The 21,324-nt window shown below is 41.5% G+C and overlaps 1 protein-coding gene across 2 annotated transcripts in view; it reads right to left on the reverse strand.

Moving 5' to 3' along the window:
* Window positions 1-21,324, reverse strand: part of mapk8b (mitogen-activated protein kinase 8b) — a 43,236-nt gene that overhangs the window by 17,988 nt on the left and 3,924 nt on the right. For both annotated transcript variants that reach the window (XM_083932312.1, XM_083932311.1), the window contains exons 2-6: window positions 15,464-15,644; window positions 12,189-12,318; window positions 10,433-10,491; window positions 6,872-7,010; window positions 3,185-3,350 (exon numbers count right to left, since the gene is read on the reverse strand). In XM_083932312.1, coding sequence (XP_083788438.1) covers window positions 3,185-3,350; window positions 6,872-7,010; window positions 10,433-10,491; window positions 12,189-12,318; window positions 15,464-15,585 — 616 coding nt within the window. In that variant the 5' untranslated portion in view covers window positions 15,586-15,644. The remainder of the gene's footprint in view (window positions 1-3,184; window positions 3,351-6,871; window positions 7,011-10,432; window positions 10,492-12,188; window positions 12,319-15,463; window positions 15,645-21,324) is intronic.

Here is a 21,324-nt window from a genome sequence, read left to right on the forward strand (position 1 = left end):
AGGCCAGACATGATCATTTTTCTTTTTTGTTCCACGTGTGTGACACACTGCAGATTCCTAGTCTCAACTACTTCTGCAACAGAACATTCATTTATTGAGGGGTGAATTCACAAAAAGATTGCTAAACCGGCACAAATAAGACACAAAGGAAACTCCCAAAGTACCGGCAAAGGGTGAAATGCACCCCTAACTGTGCGCCTCAGCTCCTGTGCTATTTGCATGTATTTAAATCAGGTAATATGCAGAAATCTGGCACCAAAGTCACCCCTTTCTATGCAAATGAGTCTTGTTTCAAAAATAGTCCAATTGACAATGATCGACGCTTACAGTCGAACACAGTTGGAGAGAAATGATTAGCATATTAGAAAATGTATAAGGAGGGTTCTGAACTTCCTATCATGCCATATTATTTTACAGTCTGAAGGTTTGCATGTGAAGGTTTGAAAACAACAACAGTACTGGCACACTCTGGCACAAATACCAGTTATATCTGCCACGTTTAAATTCCTTGCCTGAAGTTTTAAGGGATGCCTCTGCACCTTGTCGATTGGGTTCTGGGTTTGGGTAAACGTAATAGAAAATATAGGCAAGCGGGTCAAAAAGTGACAAAGCAGTCTCTTTCTATAAATCCAGCGCACCCTTTCCTTTACAGCAGTGTGCCTTCATTCATAATATATTTTTTTTTATTATATTACTTTTTTTTGTTTGTTTGTCAGTTGAATTATATTTAAAGTTTAAGGAAATCCACTGTCAAAAGGCTAAAGTTCAATCAATGCATGAAGTTAATGAGTGATAGAGTTAAATAGCCATAATCTCAATATTGACCAAAATAATCCTGGTTAGGATTTTTGCCAGAATCGAGCAGCTTGTCCACCTTGGGCAGTGCTTGTCTGTTCTTACTCCTGATAATTGTGTTACCATAATGCACAAAGTTGGTGGTTTGGGGGTCAGGTCGGGTTGTTGATTAATGCATGTTTTTGTGGGTTAGCTTTCAGCCTGGTGGGTGCAGGGATTAAAAATCCTGACATCACTGCAACATTTATACTACATGGATAAATTGCAGGCTGACGCAAAAAAGGGCAAGCTGCCCTCCGCTGCAAAACTGATAGTAGTTCCAAATGATGCGCAAGTCATGGTGCTATCAGCAGCTGCAATTCATTTTTGTGAATACCCCCCTGAGTGTTCTTTTGTGGAGCAAAACCTACCCGTTCATCTTTCTGTGTGACTGCTGCTATTGCATCAACAAAGACATATGGGAAGCAGTTTGAGGACAGGCAGTGGGTGTTTTATGCACCTTAGTTTGCGGCTATGGAAGAGCAAATTATTAAATTCTATTTCAGGATTGTCATGTGACTGTCATGGTGCTTGAAGCAACAGTGCTGCTGCTGTGGTGAGTGAGGAGGCAGTCGTGTTTCTTTAGGAACAGCAGGTGGATGGTTGCAAGTTGAGGTGTCAGGCAAATCTGAGGAATAGCCATGTGCCAGCCATGTGATGGAAAGCGATGGCTTTGGAGGGACGGAAGACGCTTGTGTGCTATGTTTTGTTTAAGAAGAAATGCCAGACACTGCTGCAAGCAGCTCAAGGATACAATCCCTTCCTGGAAAAAGGATTTTGTGGCGAACCATTTCTGCCATAATGCAGCCCACAGCCCAAATATCCACTACATATGTGCAGCATAAGAGGAGGGAGAAGAGAATAAGCAAAACAAATGCAACAAGTCAGCAGGGAAAGTTAGGGTCAATGTTTTTAGTCAAGAGGAGGAGAGAGCAATAGGATTAAGATTCTCTGGGAGCATTATTGCCCTGTATCCACCTCATGATGTCAGTACAGAAGGGAATATTTTATTTTAAAATCCAAAAGTCAAGATTTGCTTAACTGACTATTATGCATCTTACTTTTGACCTAAAAGTCTAACTATCTGCAAGGCTACTAAAGCCCCAGTCATGTCGCTATTGAAGGAAGGTTTCAACATTTTGGGAAATACGCTTGAATTAGATTAGAAGGTTGATACTTGTGTTTGTAGGCTCGATAGGAAATTAGAAGCAGAAGAACGTTAGTTTAGCTTAGCATAAAAACTAACATGGCTCTGTCCGAGGGTATAATAATCTGCCCACTAGCTCTGCATGAGCTCACAAATTCAAGTAATATTTCCTGGAGTCTTCCACCAACGCACTTGAAGACACATATCATGTGGTTTTTCGCATACTCTGGGCATTTGAGTGTCGATAGAAACAGTAAGTAGATTGTCTGACGTTACTTTGTAGCTGAAAATCAAGGATGTGTAAGTTGAAAATACAGAAAATACTTTGGAGGAAGAACAGCGATGGTGAGAAGTAATAGTAGAGATGTATTTACTGCTGTTAGCTGTTACAGAAAGTAACACACGGGTATAAGGCGGTAAAGGAGGCGGAAAACAAAGATTGGGAGTCCTTGCAAAGTGACATATTAAAGTGGTACCAGGAGCATTATCCATCACTGGAGGAAGCCGTGGCAAAGTGGAAAAGAAGCTTGAAACACAAAGACTGAATCTACGTCATTGTTTCCAAATGTCTCAGGTTCTGCCCGGTGAAGATTTGTTACCTTTGAACTGAGCCGGGCTAGTTGTTGGCACCTGTTACCAGTCTTTATGCTAAGCTAAGCTAACCTGCTCCCGTGGCTCTAGCTTCATGTCTAACAAACAGATTCGTTTTTAGAGCTATATCAATCTTCCTTTATCATCTCACCATCGCATGGCATATCAGCATATTTCTCAAAATGTCAAACTATTCCTTGAAGACCGTCTTGCAGAAACTGTGACACGTTCCAAGCAGGAGCACCGGGTGAAACTGCTGAAGCATGCACTGGTGCCTGTATTCATACTGGCGTTTTGAGCCAGGCTGTATGGAGCTCAGGATAGGGAACCTCTTAATAAAACATCAAACCCATGCTACAGCACTGCTGGGAACTAAAGTCCCCAGACAGGAAGTTTCCCACAAAGCACCGATGCTCAACATGCCAACTTCCCTCCCCCTGAGCGTGACCTTTACAGGAACAGGGAGTGTGTGTGTGGGAGAGTGTGGGAGAGTGTGTGTGTTTGGGAGGTGGTGAAAAGAATCCCAGGGGAGGGCCATACAGCAGGCCAGGCAGCAGCTTAGGCGTTCCTCATTGGCCAGTCGCTGCCAAGAGATCGCTCCCCTCCACTCACCATTGGCCTGGTAGCCCATGCCCAGGATGACCTCAGGGGCGCGGTAGTAGCGGGTGACCACGTAGGGGGTCATGAGGAGGCCAGTGGCGGCTGTCCTGGCCAGGCCGAAGTCCAGGATCTTCAGTGTGCAGTCGGACTTCACCACAATATTGCTGGGCTTCAGGTCCTGCACAGAAAACACAACAGTCAGAGTAAGAAGCCTGATTTAGACTCAGTACAGCTGAGGTATGATATTGTACAGCTGAGGTATGATATTGTGGTATTCTGCTCCGAAAGGAAGAAATAACTAAGAGTTGAGAAAAAATGGTTCCAAGAATAATACAGTGTTTTTTCCTTTATCTTTTTCCCTCTATTAACCCTGGTTAATTAAGCTCCTTCCCCACTGGACAAAAAACAACTAACATCTGGATTTTGTCTTCAGTGGGATATGTTACAATTGGCAGTCATTCCTGGGACAAATGGCTCTCAAATGAAAGGTATTCATTAGCTTCTGCTCCGATCAGCATTGATGCAAACATGACGTACAGGTGGAAATGCTCATTTACGCCTCTTTGCTCGCGCAATGCTTTGAACCCTATGCTGTGAGAGTAGCGTATCTCTTTAGGATAATAGCAGTGGTTCTCAAACGTTTACGAATAATGTCACCCCAAGTATTTTTTTTTCAGCCAAGTGCCAAGATGAGCAAAAAACATGTTTGGTATAAAAAAAATTTTTTAAAAGCCTATACCATACAGACCTGCACAATCCGTGTCATTTACTAAACAACAACCGTGTGGCTGAAAAAATACACATCAAATGTTTAGAATGAATCACTAAATAAAACAATTGTTTCATCATCATGCAATCAGAATCAGGTTTATTGCCAAGTCATTTGCATTACAAGGAATTTGACGGTATATAACACTTGGGGGCAATAACCCTACGACGGCATTGTAGTTGCATTGAGCTGCGTCTTGATAACTTGCACTTACAATCTTACGAGAAACATGATTGTGCGTCAATAACAATAAAACATACAAATACAATACAAATATGTTTTGTATGTAGGAACAAATCGTCAAATAAATCCTACATGGGAAACACTGTAGTTAGTGTAGTGGAGCTTGGACACAGATGTCTGTTTTCCTTTAGAAGAAACCGTAATTCATTCTTGTGCAGTGTCAAAAACGAGTACTGAGAGAGATGATGTATCACAGCAAACGCAAAGCTTTTGTCTTCTTTGGTGCAACTTTTGCTTTGAACCTCATTTAACCGTTTTGAGTTCAGTGTTGTCTCATGTCAGTGCGACATTTTGTCCTGCGCCGCTTCATATCAATCGCCTGACACGAATGCTTTGTTTGAAGAGGAAACCTGTCTGCTCCTCTGAAGTAAATCCTGCCAGACTAAACTGACATTGTTGTCATGTCATAAACAAGATTCACTGCCTGTGGCTATAATTTCCTGATGGCCATCTGCCAACTGATTTATTACAACAATTCATTTGACAGACGTGACGGTGGCATGTTGACTTTTTGGGATTCATCGTGGCTTACACAGCAGACAGCAGATTGGATACTTCATCTGTGATTTCAGAGCAATCACTTTTGTCTTTATCGTGATCATTTCCAGGCTTAGAGAATTACGCACATGCTACTACAAGACCAGGGAGAGGCTCACCAGCCAACAATGCAACATTTACTTCAGGAAATCTTAAATGCATAACAGGTTCAAATCCTTACTACTTTGATTGCCTTAATATATTGGGAAATGTATTCTAAAAAGGGCATGCTTTGCAACTCTGAGCATCTTCAAAAGAACTAAAGGGCTGCCATCACAGAGACAAAGCCCACGAGAACAAGAGAGCTGGGTGTTTGGCGATCCATGACTCATATTGCATCTGTTCACCTTATGAAAGCTTTGCGTGCGGATGCGAGCGGGGCTTGTTAGCTCTGCCTGTGGCTCAATTAGTTCTGGCTGGCAGAGCAGGAGGAGCTCTGCTAATCTACTGCTGCGTCTTTCACTGAGGGTGATTGACAGAGTGCCGTCGCAGTGTGTGTGTGTGTGTGTGTGTGTGTGTGTGTGTGTGTGTGTGTGTGTGTGTGTGTGTGTGTGTGTGTGTGTGTGTGTGTGTGTGTGTGTGTGTGTGTGTGTGTGTGTGTGTGTGTGTGTGTGTGTGTGTGTGTGTGTGTGTGTGTGTGACTCTACGTGGGTATGTTTGTGTGTACGCACATATCATGGTCTGTATAAAATAGACAGACGTAGTTTCAAAGTCTAAAAAGTGAAGCCAATGGTGAAGTGCCTTAAACCTGCATTCTCTCTAATATCCAACCAGGGGGCGACTCCACTGACTTGAAAAAGAAGTCTGATTGTATAGAAGTCAATGAGAAAATGAGCCTAATTCCCACTTGATTTATTATATCAGTAAACAGTTTCCTAATGAGTTTATGGACTCAATCCCACCTTCAATACAGCATGATGTTCATTTTGTAAACTTTGCTCCCATTTAGAATCAAATAGACCATAGAGCAGGGGATTTGGCGGGCCTACGTTGTGCTTGACAGGATAGAGGTTTATTAATGCATATCAACGGCACTGTGTACATTAAAATAGCAGTGAACTTGTTTTTTGGTGTCAGTGTTAAAGTCTCAGGACTTTGACCCTCTCGCAGCTTCTGAAACAAGCTAGCTGGTTGACATCCATATTTTCAAACTAGTCCCAAAGAGGGTGTCCAGTGCCTCTGTGCTTGCGACGGGCATCCCTGCATTCCCCCTCCATATCGTCTGGGCCTTGCACAGTAACACGGTCATGTAGGTCACACAACTTCTCTCAGATGGGAAGGGGAAGCGCCGGTTCCAAAATTGAAGGTATTTGTGTCTTGGGTCAGGCGCAAAAGCAAGGAGGTGCTAAGCGCACACATACACAGGAAAAAAACCTTGAGTGCCATTGTTTACCGATCTAATTGATTTGAAACGGGGACTACTCGAGGAATAAATCACTCACGCCGATCCCTGGATTTGGATATTCTTTTTTTTCTTTTTCAAAACTGTAGTATAACAGAATCCTTAAAAAACAATTAATTTAATTAACCTGAAAGACACGGTTGCAACACAGTTTTTCCATTTCAGCTCAGTTTGAGAGTGACTGAGCAGTCCATTTGTGTTGCTCTCTCTGTCAACATTATTTGTATTCTGAGCAGAGGTGGTCAGTTTATTAAGTGTAACCGCTGAAACACTGCAGCACTGTGCCATCCATCTCAGCCCAGAACGGAGAAATGTCTGGCTGAGTCACATTATAACTGAGCAGTCTGATTTGAGTAGGGGTCTGTATGGTTATACTGGTGTCGTTATCAGATGACTGATTCAAGATAAACACAGTGACCAGCTGTGCATAATGTCTATGTGTTCTGGCACAAGTCGGCTAATTCAGGCTGCTCACTGAACACCCAGCAACCAACAAATCCAAATATTCGCTGTTGATAAGTGCCGAAGCTCCGAAAATTGTACAGCCTTTCAATATTGGCAGCCGTGTCATTTGCGGATTTGGAACGCTGACAGATCCAGGGTCCCCAAGACCTAAAATGTTCATTTACAGCTGTGTATCCGTTTGAGTTTGCTTATGTGTGCTCACAATATAACATGTAGACCTACTATCTGGAGCTGATGCATGCAGACTGTTTCATGTGTGTGCATGTAGATTAGTGTGGCTCACCCTGTGTATGATGCCGGCAGCGTGCAGGTGTTTGATTCCACACAGCATCTGGTAGAGCAGGTAGGACAGCCTCTCGTGGTCCAGCTCCATCTGAATCACCTGGCAGAGGTTAGCATCCATCAGCTCCATCACTAGATAACTGCAGGGAAACCACAGAGGGCAAAGTATTCACACACACACACATACATACATACAAACACAGAGAATCCTACACAAGCAGAGGTTTCATATGTTGGCTTCACCGGGTATTTTACATTAATCAGCACTTATTTAACATTAGAAGGAGCACATTTTTATGACTTTTGTGACAATGTAATATTACTCAAACACATTCAAAATTTACAAAAGGATCAAAGTAGTTAGTGATTTATCTGTAAAACTAGATTACTAGATTTTCAACTTTTCCAAAATTATATTAATATTTTACTGATATTTTCCTGACTTTTTCAGGAGACTTTTTCAATTTTTGAACTCTTTACTAATATTTTCCCTACATTATACATTTTTTTTAAACAATCCTTTGCACATTTTCTTTAGGAACATTGTCATTAAGCCATAATTATATTAAATACTATCAAAAGTAAATGTAAAACTATGTTTGATCTCTTAGTTCCTCACCCACACAGCACTTTTTTTCCATGGCATTTAGGAAGTGACAGTATTGGTTCTCCTTCTCCAAACAGTGATGATGATATGTTATTTGGCAGCTGTTACATAATCAACCCCTACAATCCTCCAACATGGAGTATGGACCGTCTGACACATTTTTATACACAAAGAAACATCTTGGGACGCAGGATCCTATTTAGATTATCTATAGCGCATGCGTTAAAGGCCTGTACAACTCTTTCGCGAGTTAGACGATGCATATTCTGGGCGCAAAATAAGGTGCAAGGGGAAAAGGGGTTGTATTTAGTCTCTTCATTAAACAGGTGAGTTTTGGGCATAACATAAATTAAACTAATCCGAGTGTAATCTTCCATTCTGTTTCTCTTGCTATCTAAAGTGAAATCCCAGCGTAAAATCACCCCATGGTCTTTTTTGGCACCTACATCAAATTAGCCATCAAGACAGTTTTTTTTCGTGTAACTACTATTGACAGAGAAATCCACCGATTAGCTCGGGCAGCAAACCTCTGCAGCAGCATGAGAAGAGTCCCTACACATAAAACCAAGCACCAATGGGCTCCTTCCTTTTGGATTGACTTTGGTAATCCGCTTGAATGGACTTTACTATGAGAGGAGCTGGTACAGGGGCCAGTAGGTAAGTCTTTCAAAAACTCTTTTAATAAACTCTGGGTTCACTAACTACGTTGTTGGTGCTTTATTTTCTGTGGAGGGACTCTTCTCATGCTACTGCAGAGGTTTGGTGCTATTTTGAGTAGTATTAGTGGTTAAAAAAGACGTTTGATTGCATTCATCGTACTGCCCCGAGCTAATAAGGGTTAGCGACTCTCCGGAATATCTGCGTTAATAGTTTATAAACAAACGAAACTGCCTCGATGGCTTATTTGATGTTTGTAAGTGCCGAAAAAGACCATGGGATGATTTTACGCCGGAATAACACCGGAGAAGTGAGCGTTTTCTGCGGAGGAAACGGATCTACCTCAATGAATCATTTTCACTCCTCCTCTAGGGCTGTTGCTTTTTAATATATGTATTGAATTGATGTATGAGTGTTTTCTTTAATGATTATAGAGGCTGTTTTCAGTGACTCTAAACATTTCAATGTGTGCAGTAATATCACTGCAGCAGATATAGTAGGACATTCAAGCAGCAAAACCAAACTGTGGTTATAAACTTGACAGAGGAAACAGAACTAAACTTAGAGCATGTGAAATAATCAGTGAAGCTGCTGTGCCCCGTGCGGAAGTGTGCACAGCAGCTCTGCTTTGTTCACATTTTAGAGAATGTGATTAATTTAATTAATTTTCCTAAATAATGAAATATTATTTAACCCATCCAGGATTAATTAACTGCAGAGCCACAGCTAATAATGCACACTTTAAATAGTAGGAAAATACCGCAGCATTGACTTTAGACCAGGTTTTTGTTGGTCAATGGCGCAATTGCTTTCTGCTGCCTCAAGATATCAATGTGCACACAATGACCACAGCACATTTTAAGAGCAACACACCCATGGGCGCACAGCTGGGCTTGGTACTGGGCTTTGGTATTTTCACAACTTGGGCGCTGGGCGTGAAAATGACTGTGTCAGCCTACAACTATTGATGACACTTGCGCTGCACTGTGCCCCTTTGCCCCAGGTGGTAGGACTAGAGTTCATGGTGTGCAGCTTTGCACCATAAGTAGCTGGACTTCTGCTTGGATGATATTCTCCATGTTTTAATACATGATTTAGTAAACTGAAACTGGGTATAATACGTTGTCAAATATTGTTTTTGTGCAAAGATGAGTATATGTATGCTGAAATATTGCACCATCATGCACTCGGTAATGCAAGCATGCTTTCAGGTTTACAAACACAGCCAAATGGAGTGTTCTCCTCCAGCCTCTCTCTGTGCGTTCGTCCCACAGCCCTCTGGCTATGATTTGTCCAGTTTCCTTTTTAGCTCCAATCAGGCAGACACAGCACTACAGACACACACACACACACACACACACAAGCTCTCATACATACACACACACACAGAGCTTCTAGAGGATGGCATTAATCATGTTTGTTCCCGTCATACTCTGTGAAACCATCACTTCCCCCACTACTCAGTTTAGTATTCCCCTCTTTGCAATTCCACAGCCAGTTTCCACTCACATGGCTGCGTTGATGGCTTAGAAAAACATTGGGGGCGCTGCCAAATATACCCCAATGTTCATCTTATATATGGCGAAGTGTAGAATATATAAAAGTTGGGAGTTTACAAAGGCTTAAATCTGAGAACAGATTAGAGAAGCTGTACTGCACTAGAACCAGTATTTGATAGTGCATGTTACCATATGATTTGTGCATTATGATACCAGATTTTTGTTTTACTGGACCCTTGATATCAAATATGGCTATTTTGGTTCCATTGTGATTTGGGGCGGCAGTAGCTCAGTCCCGAGGTGACTCGGCTGGGAACCGTAGGGCCGCCCGTTCATTTGGCAGCCCCCTCGCTCTGACATCTCTCCATTAACTGCATGTATTAAGGTACTGTTTGTGCATGTTTGTGTGTAACCGGAATAATAACAGAGTGAAAAAAATGTGATTTCCCCTTGCAGGGTTAATAAAGGAACTCTTCTTTCTTCTTCTTCTTCTTGTTAGTGTTTATTTAGTGTTATTTCAAGATGAAACATTTCCACCTGTAAATCCTCTGATTGAATGTAGTTTGTGTCTTAAATATTAAGCATGTCCACTGACAGTGAAAACAGGAATTATGACTATATGTAATACATCTCCCTGTGCTTGTAGTAAGGCAGGATAACAAACCAACCAGAGATCCATCTAAGCTGCACAAGCCCATAAAAGTCAGAAAAGGCAATCTAAGCCCCCAGCATGCAACATCCTGTATCAATTTTTCAAACAGGCAGTGAGCAGATGTCATTTGGGCTCAGTGATACTCACACATCTTGGAATTCCTCCAGTGTCTTCTGTGGTGTGAATACATTTAATAGGCCGATGATCTGACGAAATAAAAGAAGCAAAGTTATTACTCTGTGAGTCTGGAATTGGAGATGAAGAGGTTGTAATGAATGACGTCACTACCTCTGCATCCCTTAAGCAGCGAGGAAGAACTGAAAGGCTCGGACTGCAGCAGTCTCAGCATCAATAATGGATAACAGGACATTGCCTAATTTAAAACATGACTGGCATTGTGGGTAATCCAAAAGAGCCCTGTATCAAGATCACTTGTCAATCAAACAAGGTGATTGAAGTGGATTGAAAAGCAGCTGCATAATTTTAACAGGGAGCACAAGGATACGAATGATCTTCAAATTGATGAATTGACATTTTCCAGAGCTCTCCTCAGGGCGAGCCTTACTCCATCCAAGTGTCCTCTCTAAATTCTATTGGAGATTCACTGCTTCTACATGCTTGTTTATTACATTACATCTCAACTTGTTTAAATTGTGAAATAACTTTCAGCATTTAAACCCAGATGTAAGCCTGTATCTATTATTAGGGCTGCCCCCAAATAGTCGACCAAGCACTGGTCGACCGAAAAATCTTTAGCAGACCAAAATGTTATTGGTCGACTGGTCGCAGGGAAAAAAAACAAACATTTGGAGCTGTGTCTTGTCAAAACTAATTGAAAATCTATGTGACTGGCGGCTGCCCTAAGACGCTGAGGGGCTTTTAATTTGAAGGGCCGGATACAGGAGTCGTGACACTCACTCACTGTTAGTGGTTTTTTTTTTTAACACTGCAGGTCCCTTTGACATCGCGGTTTGACAATTAACTATTAATAGCCAATCATGTTGGGAAAGAAGTCTCAAATATGGGATGACTTTGAACAGAACAAGTATGACCCCAAGAAGGTCACATGCAAACTTTGCAAGAAAAACTTTGCCTATTACTCGTCCACGATGAACATGCCTTCCTACTTAAAACATGTAAGTAACGTTAGACAAACATGACCTACCACCTTAAAACATGTAAGTAACGTTAGATGAATATGACCTACCACCTTAAACATCTAAGTAACGTTAGACGAACATGACCTACCACCTTAAAACATGTAAGTAACGTTAGACGAATATGACCTACCACCTTAAAACATGTAAGTAACGTTAGACAAACATGACCTACCACCTTAAAACATGTAAGTAACGTTAGACGAACATGACCTACCACCTTAAAACATGTAAGTAACGTTAGATGAATATGACCTACCACCTTAAACATCTAAGTAACGTTAGACGAACATGACCTACCATCTTAAACATGTAAGTAACATTAGACGGACATGATCTACTACCATAAAACATGTAAGTAACGTTAGCCTAGCTACCTGCCAATGTTCCCAGTCTCCTTGCTGATTTTTTCTGACACATTCAGAATTAGAATCTAAAAATAATTTGGCGGTGTCATTGACAGGCAGCAGACCTACAGCGTGCGGCTGTGCGCACTACTAAAATAATGATTATTTATTATGTTGAATTATGTTATTCAGTCGCTAAGGATGTATATATAGACTAATCTAAATGATGACCACTGGTTGACCAAGAAAATCCTGGTTCGGGGGCAGCCCTAGTAACTATAGAGACCAGACACAGGAACCAGATCTATAAGACAGTAGTGGCATCACGGCTCATCCGGTGGAATTTATATACAGAAACATACAAAACATACTCAGACGGAACAGAAGTCAAGCCCTTACGTTCTTGTGGTTGACACATTTCATGAGCACCAGCTCCCTGTAGGCCCGTTTTGCGTGAGTTTGATTCTGAAACGGCCGGCTCAGCTTCTTGATGGCGACGTTCCGCTCAAAGTTGTGGTCATATGCTGAACTGTGGTGAAGAATGAAAGCAAAAACGGGGTCAATAATAATATGAGTCAAAAAGCCTTAGAGTAGATACAACCTTTTGTTTCTTCTTGTAGCCTTTCTCTGAGGACCACATCATTTTTCACCTTTTTGGAAATGGGAAATGTTTTCATAGATTATAAGGCAGGTCATGGTGCTACAGTATATAAATACTTGGAAACTACTACACTCCACAAGGAAATGCAGCCGGGACTTCTGTAGGTATTCCCCGGCTGCAATGACAGTGCAGACATGCCGAGAGTGCAGATGTGGCAAACCTGGGAACCGCTGACCAATCAGAGAGCAGACTTTCCCTATTTAGAAGCGGGGTTTAAAGAGACAGGGACCAAAACGAAGCGTTTGAATGTGTGTGAATACATGTATATTCAGATAGACTGTATGAGGAAAAAGAATGTGTTTTATGAACATTAAAGCATGTAAACATCTTCTCGTAGAAACACAGAATACAAGCATAAACCTGAAAATGAGCAGAATGTCCCCTTTAACCCTTTGATTTGTTTGATAATGAGTTCAGCAAGACATGTGTCCATGCTTATGAATAAGAAGGAGACATTAGCTCGAAAGCTTATGTGTGTTGTTGCTTAAAGTCTGTGTTTGTTTGCCTCAGGCTGCTGTCTGACACAGTTAGTGTCACTGTCAGCTTTTTGTAATAAAGAACAGTGATGGCTACTGCTTTATAAAAATTAAAAATCTCATTTAAAAGCAGCAATAAGCATGCTGTTTTTTGCCTCTTAAGGGCAGAACTCCAAAACAAGCTAAACATCACACACGCTTGACGTATCATGGCCGTATTAAAGTTGTAATCTGTAAGATTTTCATCTATTTAATTGTCTTTTAAATGACTATCTATCAAACAGTGAGTTCAAACTATGGTGATTGATCATATTAACCGCTAATGAAAGCACTGCTACTTGCCTTTTTGCTGAGTATTACAATATTCTTGTCTGTTCACTTGTAAGTGGAAATTGTGAACTTCCAACTTCTGAGTCTGAGGGCGCACTCACACTGTCCTTCCGCACCGCGCCCTGGGCTTTAGGGTACTTGTCCCCCCGCTGGCCAGCCCGTTTGTACTCACCTGGGCCTCGCACAAATGCTTCTTGCCTGTCCATACGTCATCACATCGTAACACGTCACACGCATTGATGACGTCATCGCGATGCGTTGCTTTGTTTACAAATCTTTCCATAGACCTTGGAGTTTTTGTTCTTGTCCGACTGTTTTTGAATATTTTCATCTGACCAAATCTGCAGTAAACACTCCACCTCCGTATCACACCAATGTGAACCTTTCACCGCCATTGTTCTTGTTGTTAAATGTCCGCGCATGGTCAGTTTTTTTTCTATGTCCGAACGGGCGCACATAATTGACGTGAGACACGCCGTAGGTGTCGTGCTCGTACACGTGCGCACACTCGTGCTCGTACATGTGCAAACGCGCTCTACAAAAACCCACCACTCTCAAACAGGCTGTGGACGGCCAGCTGGCCGCAGCAAGGTGCGGAGCTGTTGCACTCACACTAGGCTTTACCCGCAAAACCTGTTTTGGCCCAGTGCGGAAGGACAGTCTGAGTGCGCCCTGAGGCTTGTAGTAAGGGCATAAATGTAATAGGAACATGTATGTGTGTGTGTGTGTGTGTACGGATTTAAGAGGGTAACTTGTCAATGTCAACACACACAGTGACCACGAACGTGTCAAGATGGAGGGCTCTGAAAGAACAGACTCGCCTACTATTACATATTTTCGCCAAAGTAGCCGCTAGAAACAAGATATCTCAAATCTTACGGAGTACAACTCCGTAGAGCTGCATGTTAACATATTTGAAGTCATGTTCCACCATATCCTGATGGAAATATCTGGCACTTCAGGTGAAGTCACTAACTGTGTCTGTCTGCTGTTTGGTGCTGAACAGTAACATACATTGAGTAAAGTTTTTAATTTTCAAGATAAGCCTCATATCCACATTACTATATCCTGGGACAGTGTTTCTCAAATGGGGGTTCTAGGAGGCTACCCTTAGGGGTACTTTGGAGTACTGCAGGGGGTACTTGAGATTTAATAAATAAAAAAACTGAGTCACACATGATTCCTAAAATTATTATAATACAATAATGAATGAATTTAGACATCAATTCTAAAGCATTTAGGTGTTTTTCAGAAACACAGTTGTTGTTTAGCGTAGTAAATCAGACACTGATGGCACATCCCTGTATCTACCACTATGTACAAGATATGCTTTTATTCTACCAAAAATGTTTTGCACTCGTCAGGGGCTACTTGGCTGAAGGTTGCTAATGGGTTCAATATAGAAAAATGTTTGACAACCACTGTCCTATGAGGACCAGAAATATTAGAAACAGCATTACAGCGTTGTTGTCCTGGATTGTACTTCACAGTTCAGGGGTTTCTACTTTTCTGGTCCTGTGATGATGGATGAATGATGGATATGTAAACAACACCATCATGGCACAACTGTTCATATGATATCATTAAATTCAGACACGAATCCTGACATGGGCCTGAGTGAACCACATTCAAATGTATTTCAACACCCACCTTTCCCATAATCCTGTCACGTCGACAGAAATCCACAGGGAACACAAAGTCATACTGCACTGTCAACAAACACCACATTATACATCAAGTTTTGGGTTGTATGCAACTTATGCTGATACTATAACTGATCTCTGATCTCATCTACTTTCAGGGCCGACAGCTGGCAGAGACTGACCCTGTATCAGTAGATTCCATCAAATGTTCCCTGACCCGACAGCTCCTATTTGGAACATTTCATACAGCACTTTCTACCCTTCCTGACTGATCAATGGATCCTTAGTGATTGTTTTAGATGTGAGAGCCAATATGAATGAATCAACAAAAAAATATGAAACAGACAAAAAACAAAGTTTGCTTACTTATTTAGTCATCATGTGACCTTAATAAATTAGCATCTCCGTGACAACAAAACAAACACCAGCCAGCGGTTGAAAACAAAAAATGCTGATAGAATGAATAAATGGACCCTGAGTTCAGTTTATTTTGTCAAAGTGCTGTTTCCAAGATCAAGAAGACCCTTTTTTCAAATGGCTGGATCTTTCCCCCCCTTGACTCACCAGACGATTCCCTGTGCTCCGGATCCGATGGGTCTGAGGTTCTGGTAGCGCTTTAAGACCATAAAAGTTGAATCACCCACATCTATACTGTAGTACTCCTTTTCGCGCTTGTTCCGGTTCATGGTGAAGCCTTGGACGAACGCAATGATTGTGCATCCAAGTGGATCTCTTCTCTCAAGACCTGCAGTGTGTAAAGAGAAAGAGATGTTATTTTTTTAACTATTTTCCACCTTTGATTTCACTCACAAAACGTCCACATTGCACAAAAATGCAGGGATTTCCGAAACACTGATAAGGCATTATGGGATCGTACCTTTCTATATAACTTAATTTATTCATCTAAAACCAAAAGTGGATAGACCAAAGAACCCATACATATTAAATCCAGGACAAAATATCTATGTTGTTTAAAGTCAAACAAAAAGCAGTCAAGCTCAGGGAATCACTACACTAGTAGTGATCATCCCCACTAAAGTGCAGATAAGCTCATGTGTGCAATAGTACAGTATACATGCCATATTACTGCCGGTTCATCAGTTATAATGACTACTATATATATATATATATATATATATATATGGCTGATGGACTGATGATCCAGGAAGAGAGATACACGGAGGAAGCAGGACGCTGGGTTTCATGCTGTGTCTGAAGACGACGAATCATTAGTGGAATTTAGAACATTGCTCTGAGGAGGTCGGCTCTGCGATGATAGCTGTACGTTCCACGTACCATGACCTGGCCTCTGAATTTCTCTGACTGCAGCTGCCCCACCCCCCTTCCTTTCAGTATCCGTTAGCCTATGAGCCTTTCCTTCTCCTTGCTTTCCTCTCAGCTACACTCGCCTTCCTATTCTTGGGTATACAGTGGGCTTGGGCAGCAGCTATTTTTTCATACCTTCCTGGCATTTCACCAGAGTATACTGTGTATGATGGTGTGTCAAACTAAAGCAAAACCTAAAGCTCAGCTGCTGTCACTAAGTAGATGCCACCTTCAAGGTCAAACCACCTTACGGGTCTACTCACATTCTGCCCAGATGATCAGAGCCGTGCTTTAGTGCGATTGTCCCCCCTTCCTCCTCCCCCCCGGCCCTGGTCCGGCCTGCACTCACATTACTTAAAAATTATCCGGGCCACGGCTCGATTGCTAACTTATACGTCATCATCCCGCAGAGTTTTTGCTTTGTCCAACTGTTTTTGAATATTTTCATCTGACCAAATCTGCAGCAAACATGCCACCGCCGCATCAGACCACCATGAACCCTTCGGCAGCATCTTTATATATATATATATAATTTTTTTTGAAGTTTTCAAGCCTTTTATTATATAAGACAGACAGGAGAAAGTCGGAGTACCTCTTTACATGGGGCGACAGCTCTAACCACTGTGCCACCGGACGCATCTTTTTTAAATGTCTGTAAGGGGGAACAGCCGTATATAAATAGATATCGGGGCCGCCGTCAATGCTCGTGCTCGTACGTTGGCAATCGAGCCTTGCTGAAGCCCACCTCTTGCTTAAGCACTCTACAGTTGTAGTCACATTAGTCAAACCAACTAGACTTTAGTCGTGAATCGTGCTTGGGCACGGTACAAATGCTAAGTGAGAGTAGACCCTGAGTGAGCCAGTGCTGTACACACACTGTGCTGCTATGTTCACCTAACCTCTAGGTGAACGTAACCTCCATCTCGACTGCTCACTTGCTAACATTAACACAACCTACGCACTGAGTTAGTCCTTAAAGGAGATTGCTAGTTGTAGTTGCAATTCCAACATTTGGCCACTATATCGAATTGGCTTCAAAGTCCAACGTACTTCCTGGGGGCCTGGGGTGAATCCAAATAGAAAATGTTCCGAAGCATATTTGCCAAGACTGAGAAGATGTAAAAGGATGACATTAAGAATCTACTAAACCTTCTGCTGTTTGATAATCACCTGATAGAGACCCCGTCCCTTCACGTCACCTGTACTCTAATTAGCCAGGTTTTTTCCAGCCTCAAATGGAGTGTTTAATCAAGCTTTGTCATAGGGGTGGGTGAAAAGGCAAAAATTTATCACTTTTTTTAAACAGTAAAATGACGATCACGATTTTCTTGCGTTTCTTTTACATTGATTTTTTTATTATTTTGCAAGTTACTGAACAGTGCAACCAAAGTTTTTCCCTATGTCAAAACATAGCCCTAAAAGAAAAAAATATATATAAAAACATTTAGGCCATTTAAATATAGGACATTTAACAAAAAGCTACCTAAAGCTACCTGTTGCCTCTGTTGGCTGCTGTGTGACTGGTCGCTGTTTCACTCTTAGCAGACTGTTTAGGATGCTGTCTCTTTAGGTGGTTGAAAAGGTTTGTTGTCTTACCATCCGATGTGTGAACCTTGTATGACTGTGTGTGTGGCAGCTTTGGGCAGAAGGCGGCCTCTGTGAAGTGATGGCACTGCCTTCTTGTTAAAACACAATAGTAGTCCACTGGTGCACGCGATTTTTAACAGTTTTTTCAGGGGCATATTTTACAGCTTGTTCCACACATTCTGTAAATAAGTATGGACAGACTATTGCACTGAAGCGACGCAATAGGCTGACGCTCGCGTGCTGTTAGGATATGGTAATTTTTTTTTTCTCTTTCAGCCATTACTTCCCGCTAATGTCTGAATCCAACATGGCAGGGGATGAGAAATCCTCGTCACTGCCTGTAGTTCGCTATGATTGGTTGATCGGCGTGTATTTAGGGCGGTGCATGAGGCTGACTAGCCAATAGTGTGATTTGGCTAAGGAAAAAAAACCTGACGTTTCTGTGCGGAGCATAAAACAGCAGTAGATAGAATGTGCCCCATAGACGATACTACGATCTCTCTGCTTTGGCAGATCGTCAAGTCGTTCTGATCCTTCACGATCTAATATCGTCATATTCCCACCCCTACTTTGTCATATTAGTAAAGTATCACTTTGTTGAGCTTTTGTAGGTCGTGAGTATAAATGTCCCTGTATGTTTCTTGATAACACCACTAGGATTCACCAAAGTAAGGAATTTTCTTCAATGGCTAAATGTAAAGTGCAACAACAGATCTTTTTAGGTATAACTTAGACCAACATAGAAAACGTCTTTACCTCCCAACTGTAGCAAAGGTGCAAGAATGTATTTGCATGGTTATGATTGCTATAATAAGCTCAAAACATAATGTTCTCATGTCCCTATATTATCATTCAGTCTGATGCTGCATATAATCAAATCTTTACACTGATCCACCAAGCAGCAAAAATGTCAACTTAATTTGCCAGTGGTATTGCTGCAAGGGGAACAGAAATAATATGTAGGAGACTTCCATAATGCTTTTCCTAAAATGTAATTTGGTAAATCAAATATAAGCCACATTGGAGGGAGAGTGCGCTCGTGTCATGTTCTAGCAGGTCTATTTAAACACACAGAATGTGTCTAAGCTGATGTTAGGATTCAGCGTGTGGTGTGACATGATTTCCTCTTCCATTTGGAGACAGAACAGCACATATCAGGGTGAATGTGAGAATGGAGGCTCGGGCTGCATGTGGAAATCAGTCAGCCCAATTCAACTGTTAGGAGGCCTGTTATACAGCCAGGGTTGCACGCACAGAATAAATGAGTGGGAAGCTTAGTAATGATTAAGTGGTTTCTGCATGTTTAACAAAACAAAAGACAGGTCCATAACTAAATGTTATCTATCCGATCACATGACACCTTCAGGGGTCAAAGGTCATTCAGATATATTGATAATCCATGTTAATATCATGGTCGTGTCTAAAAGACTCGTAAAAACTTTTGAGAATTGTTCACCTCACCCATGCTAACCGTAATAATTTGAGTTCAATGCCTAAGCTTAACAATCTAACCCTAACCATTCAAGGTCATTGTCTTAACTTAACTATCTAACCCTAACCATTTAAGGTCATTGTCTTACCTTAACAATCTAACCCTAACCATTCAAGGCCATTGTCTTAACTTAACAATCTAACCCTAACCATTCAAGGCCATTGTCGTACCTTAACTATCTAACCCTAACCCTTCAAGGCCATTGTCTTACCTTAACTATCTAACCTGAACCATTCAAGGTCATTGTCTTACCTTAACTATCTAACGTGAACCATTCAAGGTCATTGTCTTACCTTAACTATCTAACCCTAACCATTCCAGGTCATTTTCTTACCTTAACTATCTAACCCTAACCCTTCAAGGTCATTGTCTTACCTTAACTATCTAACCCTAACCCTTCAAGGTCATTTTCTTACCTTAACTATCTAACCTGAACCAATCAAGATCAATGCCTAACCCTAACCTTCTAAACTTAATCATTCACGGTCAGTATTGACCCTTAATCATCTAACTTTAACCATCGGAGGTCAATGCCTAATTTCAACCACCTAACCTTAACCTTTCCGGGTTAATGCCTAAACGTAACCATTTTGCAATCTGGAAAATCTTGACATCTACAATCTAGTCACAACTCAATATCCTATTGAGGCATCAAAGCTGCAGCTTTATGGCAGATTTCCCACCAACTACAGCTGGCATTGTTTTTGCCCTCCATTGAAAATCACTGGCTATGAGGAAATGTTTCTGACAACTCAACAGAAAAGAACAGATAACTGTGTCAGAGGGTGTCAGGTGTAGAGGTGAACCCACATTTGTCTTGGCAATCCTGTCCAGAAAGATGTGGTATCTCCATCACAGCTGTCCATCAGACCATCTCCCCTGGGATTCAATCTGTCCCTCATCATCTCTCACAGGTCTGCTCTTGTTCATTCCAAATACAGTGGTTTAACTATCCTATTATGACTGAGTCCAATAGCAATTTGATGGAGTTAGATTGTGCTCACAATCATCCAAAGTAATGGACGCAGATAAGTACCCATAGGTGCATTCTGTTACAAACATTAGTACCAGTACCCTCATTTCCAACAAGAAGTCCCATTCAGTTCAATTTGTTGAACATTAGAATAGTTATATAGTCAGAAAGTTGTGGATGGTACAAATAGAGCTGATGCTTTCTATCCCATTTAATCATTACACCTCTGTACTTTGCATCTGATACTAAAAGGTGGAATTAGAAAGGCTGCAGTCCGCGATTTGTTCAGATGTCCCTGTGCTTTGTCGGGAGGAAATGTAGTGAGAGCTGGATGGAGCAGTGAGGAATGAAAAGCTTTTTCAATTTGTTTTCTCTGCCCATGGCCGTCCACAGATTCCATCGCAGTTCTGAGCTTTGCAGGAACAGACGTAAAAAACTAAAAACTACACGCAGCTTTCATGGTTGACAGTTCTTACCACCCAACCTACATTTAAGAGAAATGTCTGAGGGGAATCAAAGCACAGATCAAGTGTTTAGGTACATGTCCTTACGGTTATGTATTGTTCTAAAGGTATTATACGGAAAGGGCTGGAAAGCGCCTCTTCTGATGTTGTCTAGGAGACAAATTGGGGGCAGTTAAGCTCTCACTTCCTACAATCTGTGCCCAACTTCAGCTCATTTTCTAATCAGAAAAACAACACAACAATTAGGAGTACTGTAAGCTGCCAACCCAATTCTCACCATCTAAAACAATAACAAAAGACAAGATGAGATCAGCTGAAAGGCATAACAACTGTTTATTTATTTTTAGTTGTATTTTTCAGACATGCAATGCAGCTGTTTACCCATTGTTGCAATAAGGACTTTAAATATGACCACTAAAGGTGTGTTACTTGTCAATCAATGCCATGCTCCAAATCATGTGGCTATATGATATGCAAATAAACACATTGATCCACTCAGATAGAGCAGAACAATATAAATGCTGATCACAATAGAAAATATCCTTGGTAAGAAAACTGCACGAGGCCATTCAGTGGACAACAG

The sequence above is a fragment of the Echiichthys vipera genome, assembly GCF_963691815.1.
Source record: "Echiichthys vipera genome assembly, chromosome: 18".
Classification (NCBI taxonomy): Eukaryota; Metazoa; Chordata; class Actinopteri; order Perciformes; family Trachinidae; genus Echiichthys; species Echiichthys vipera.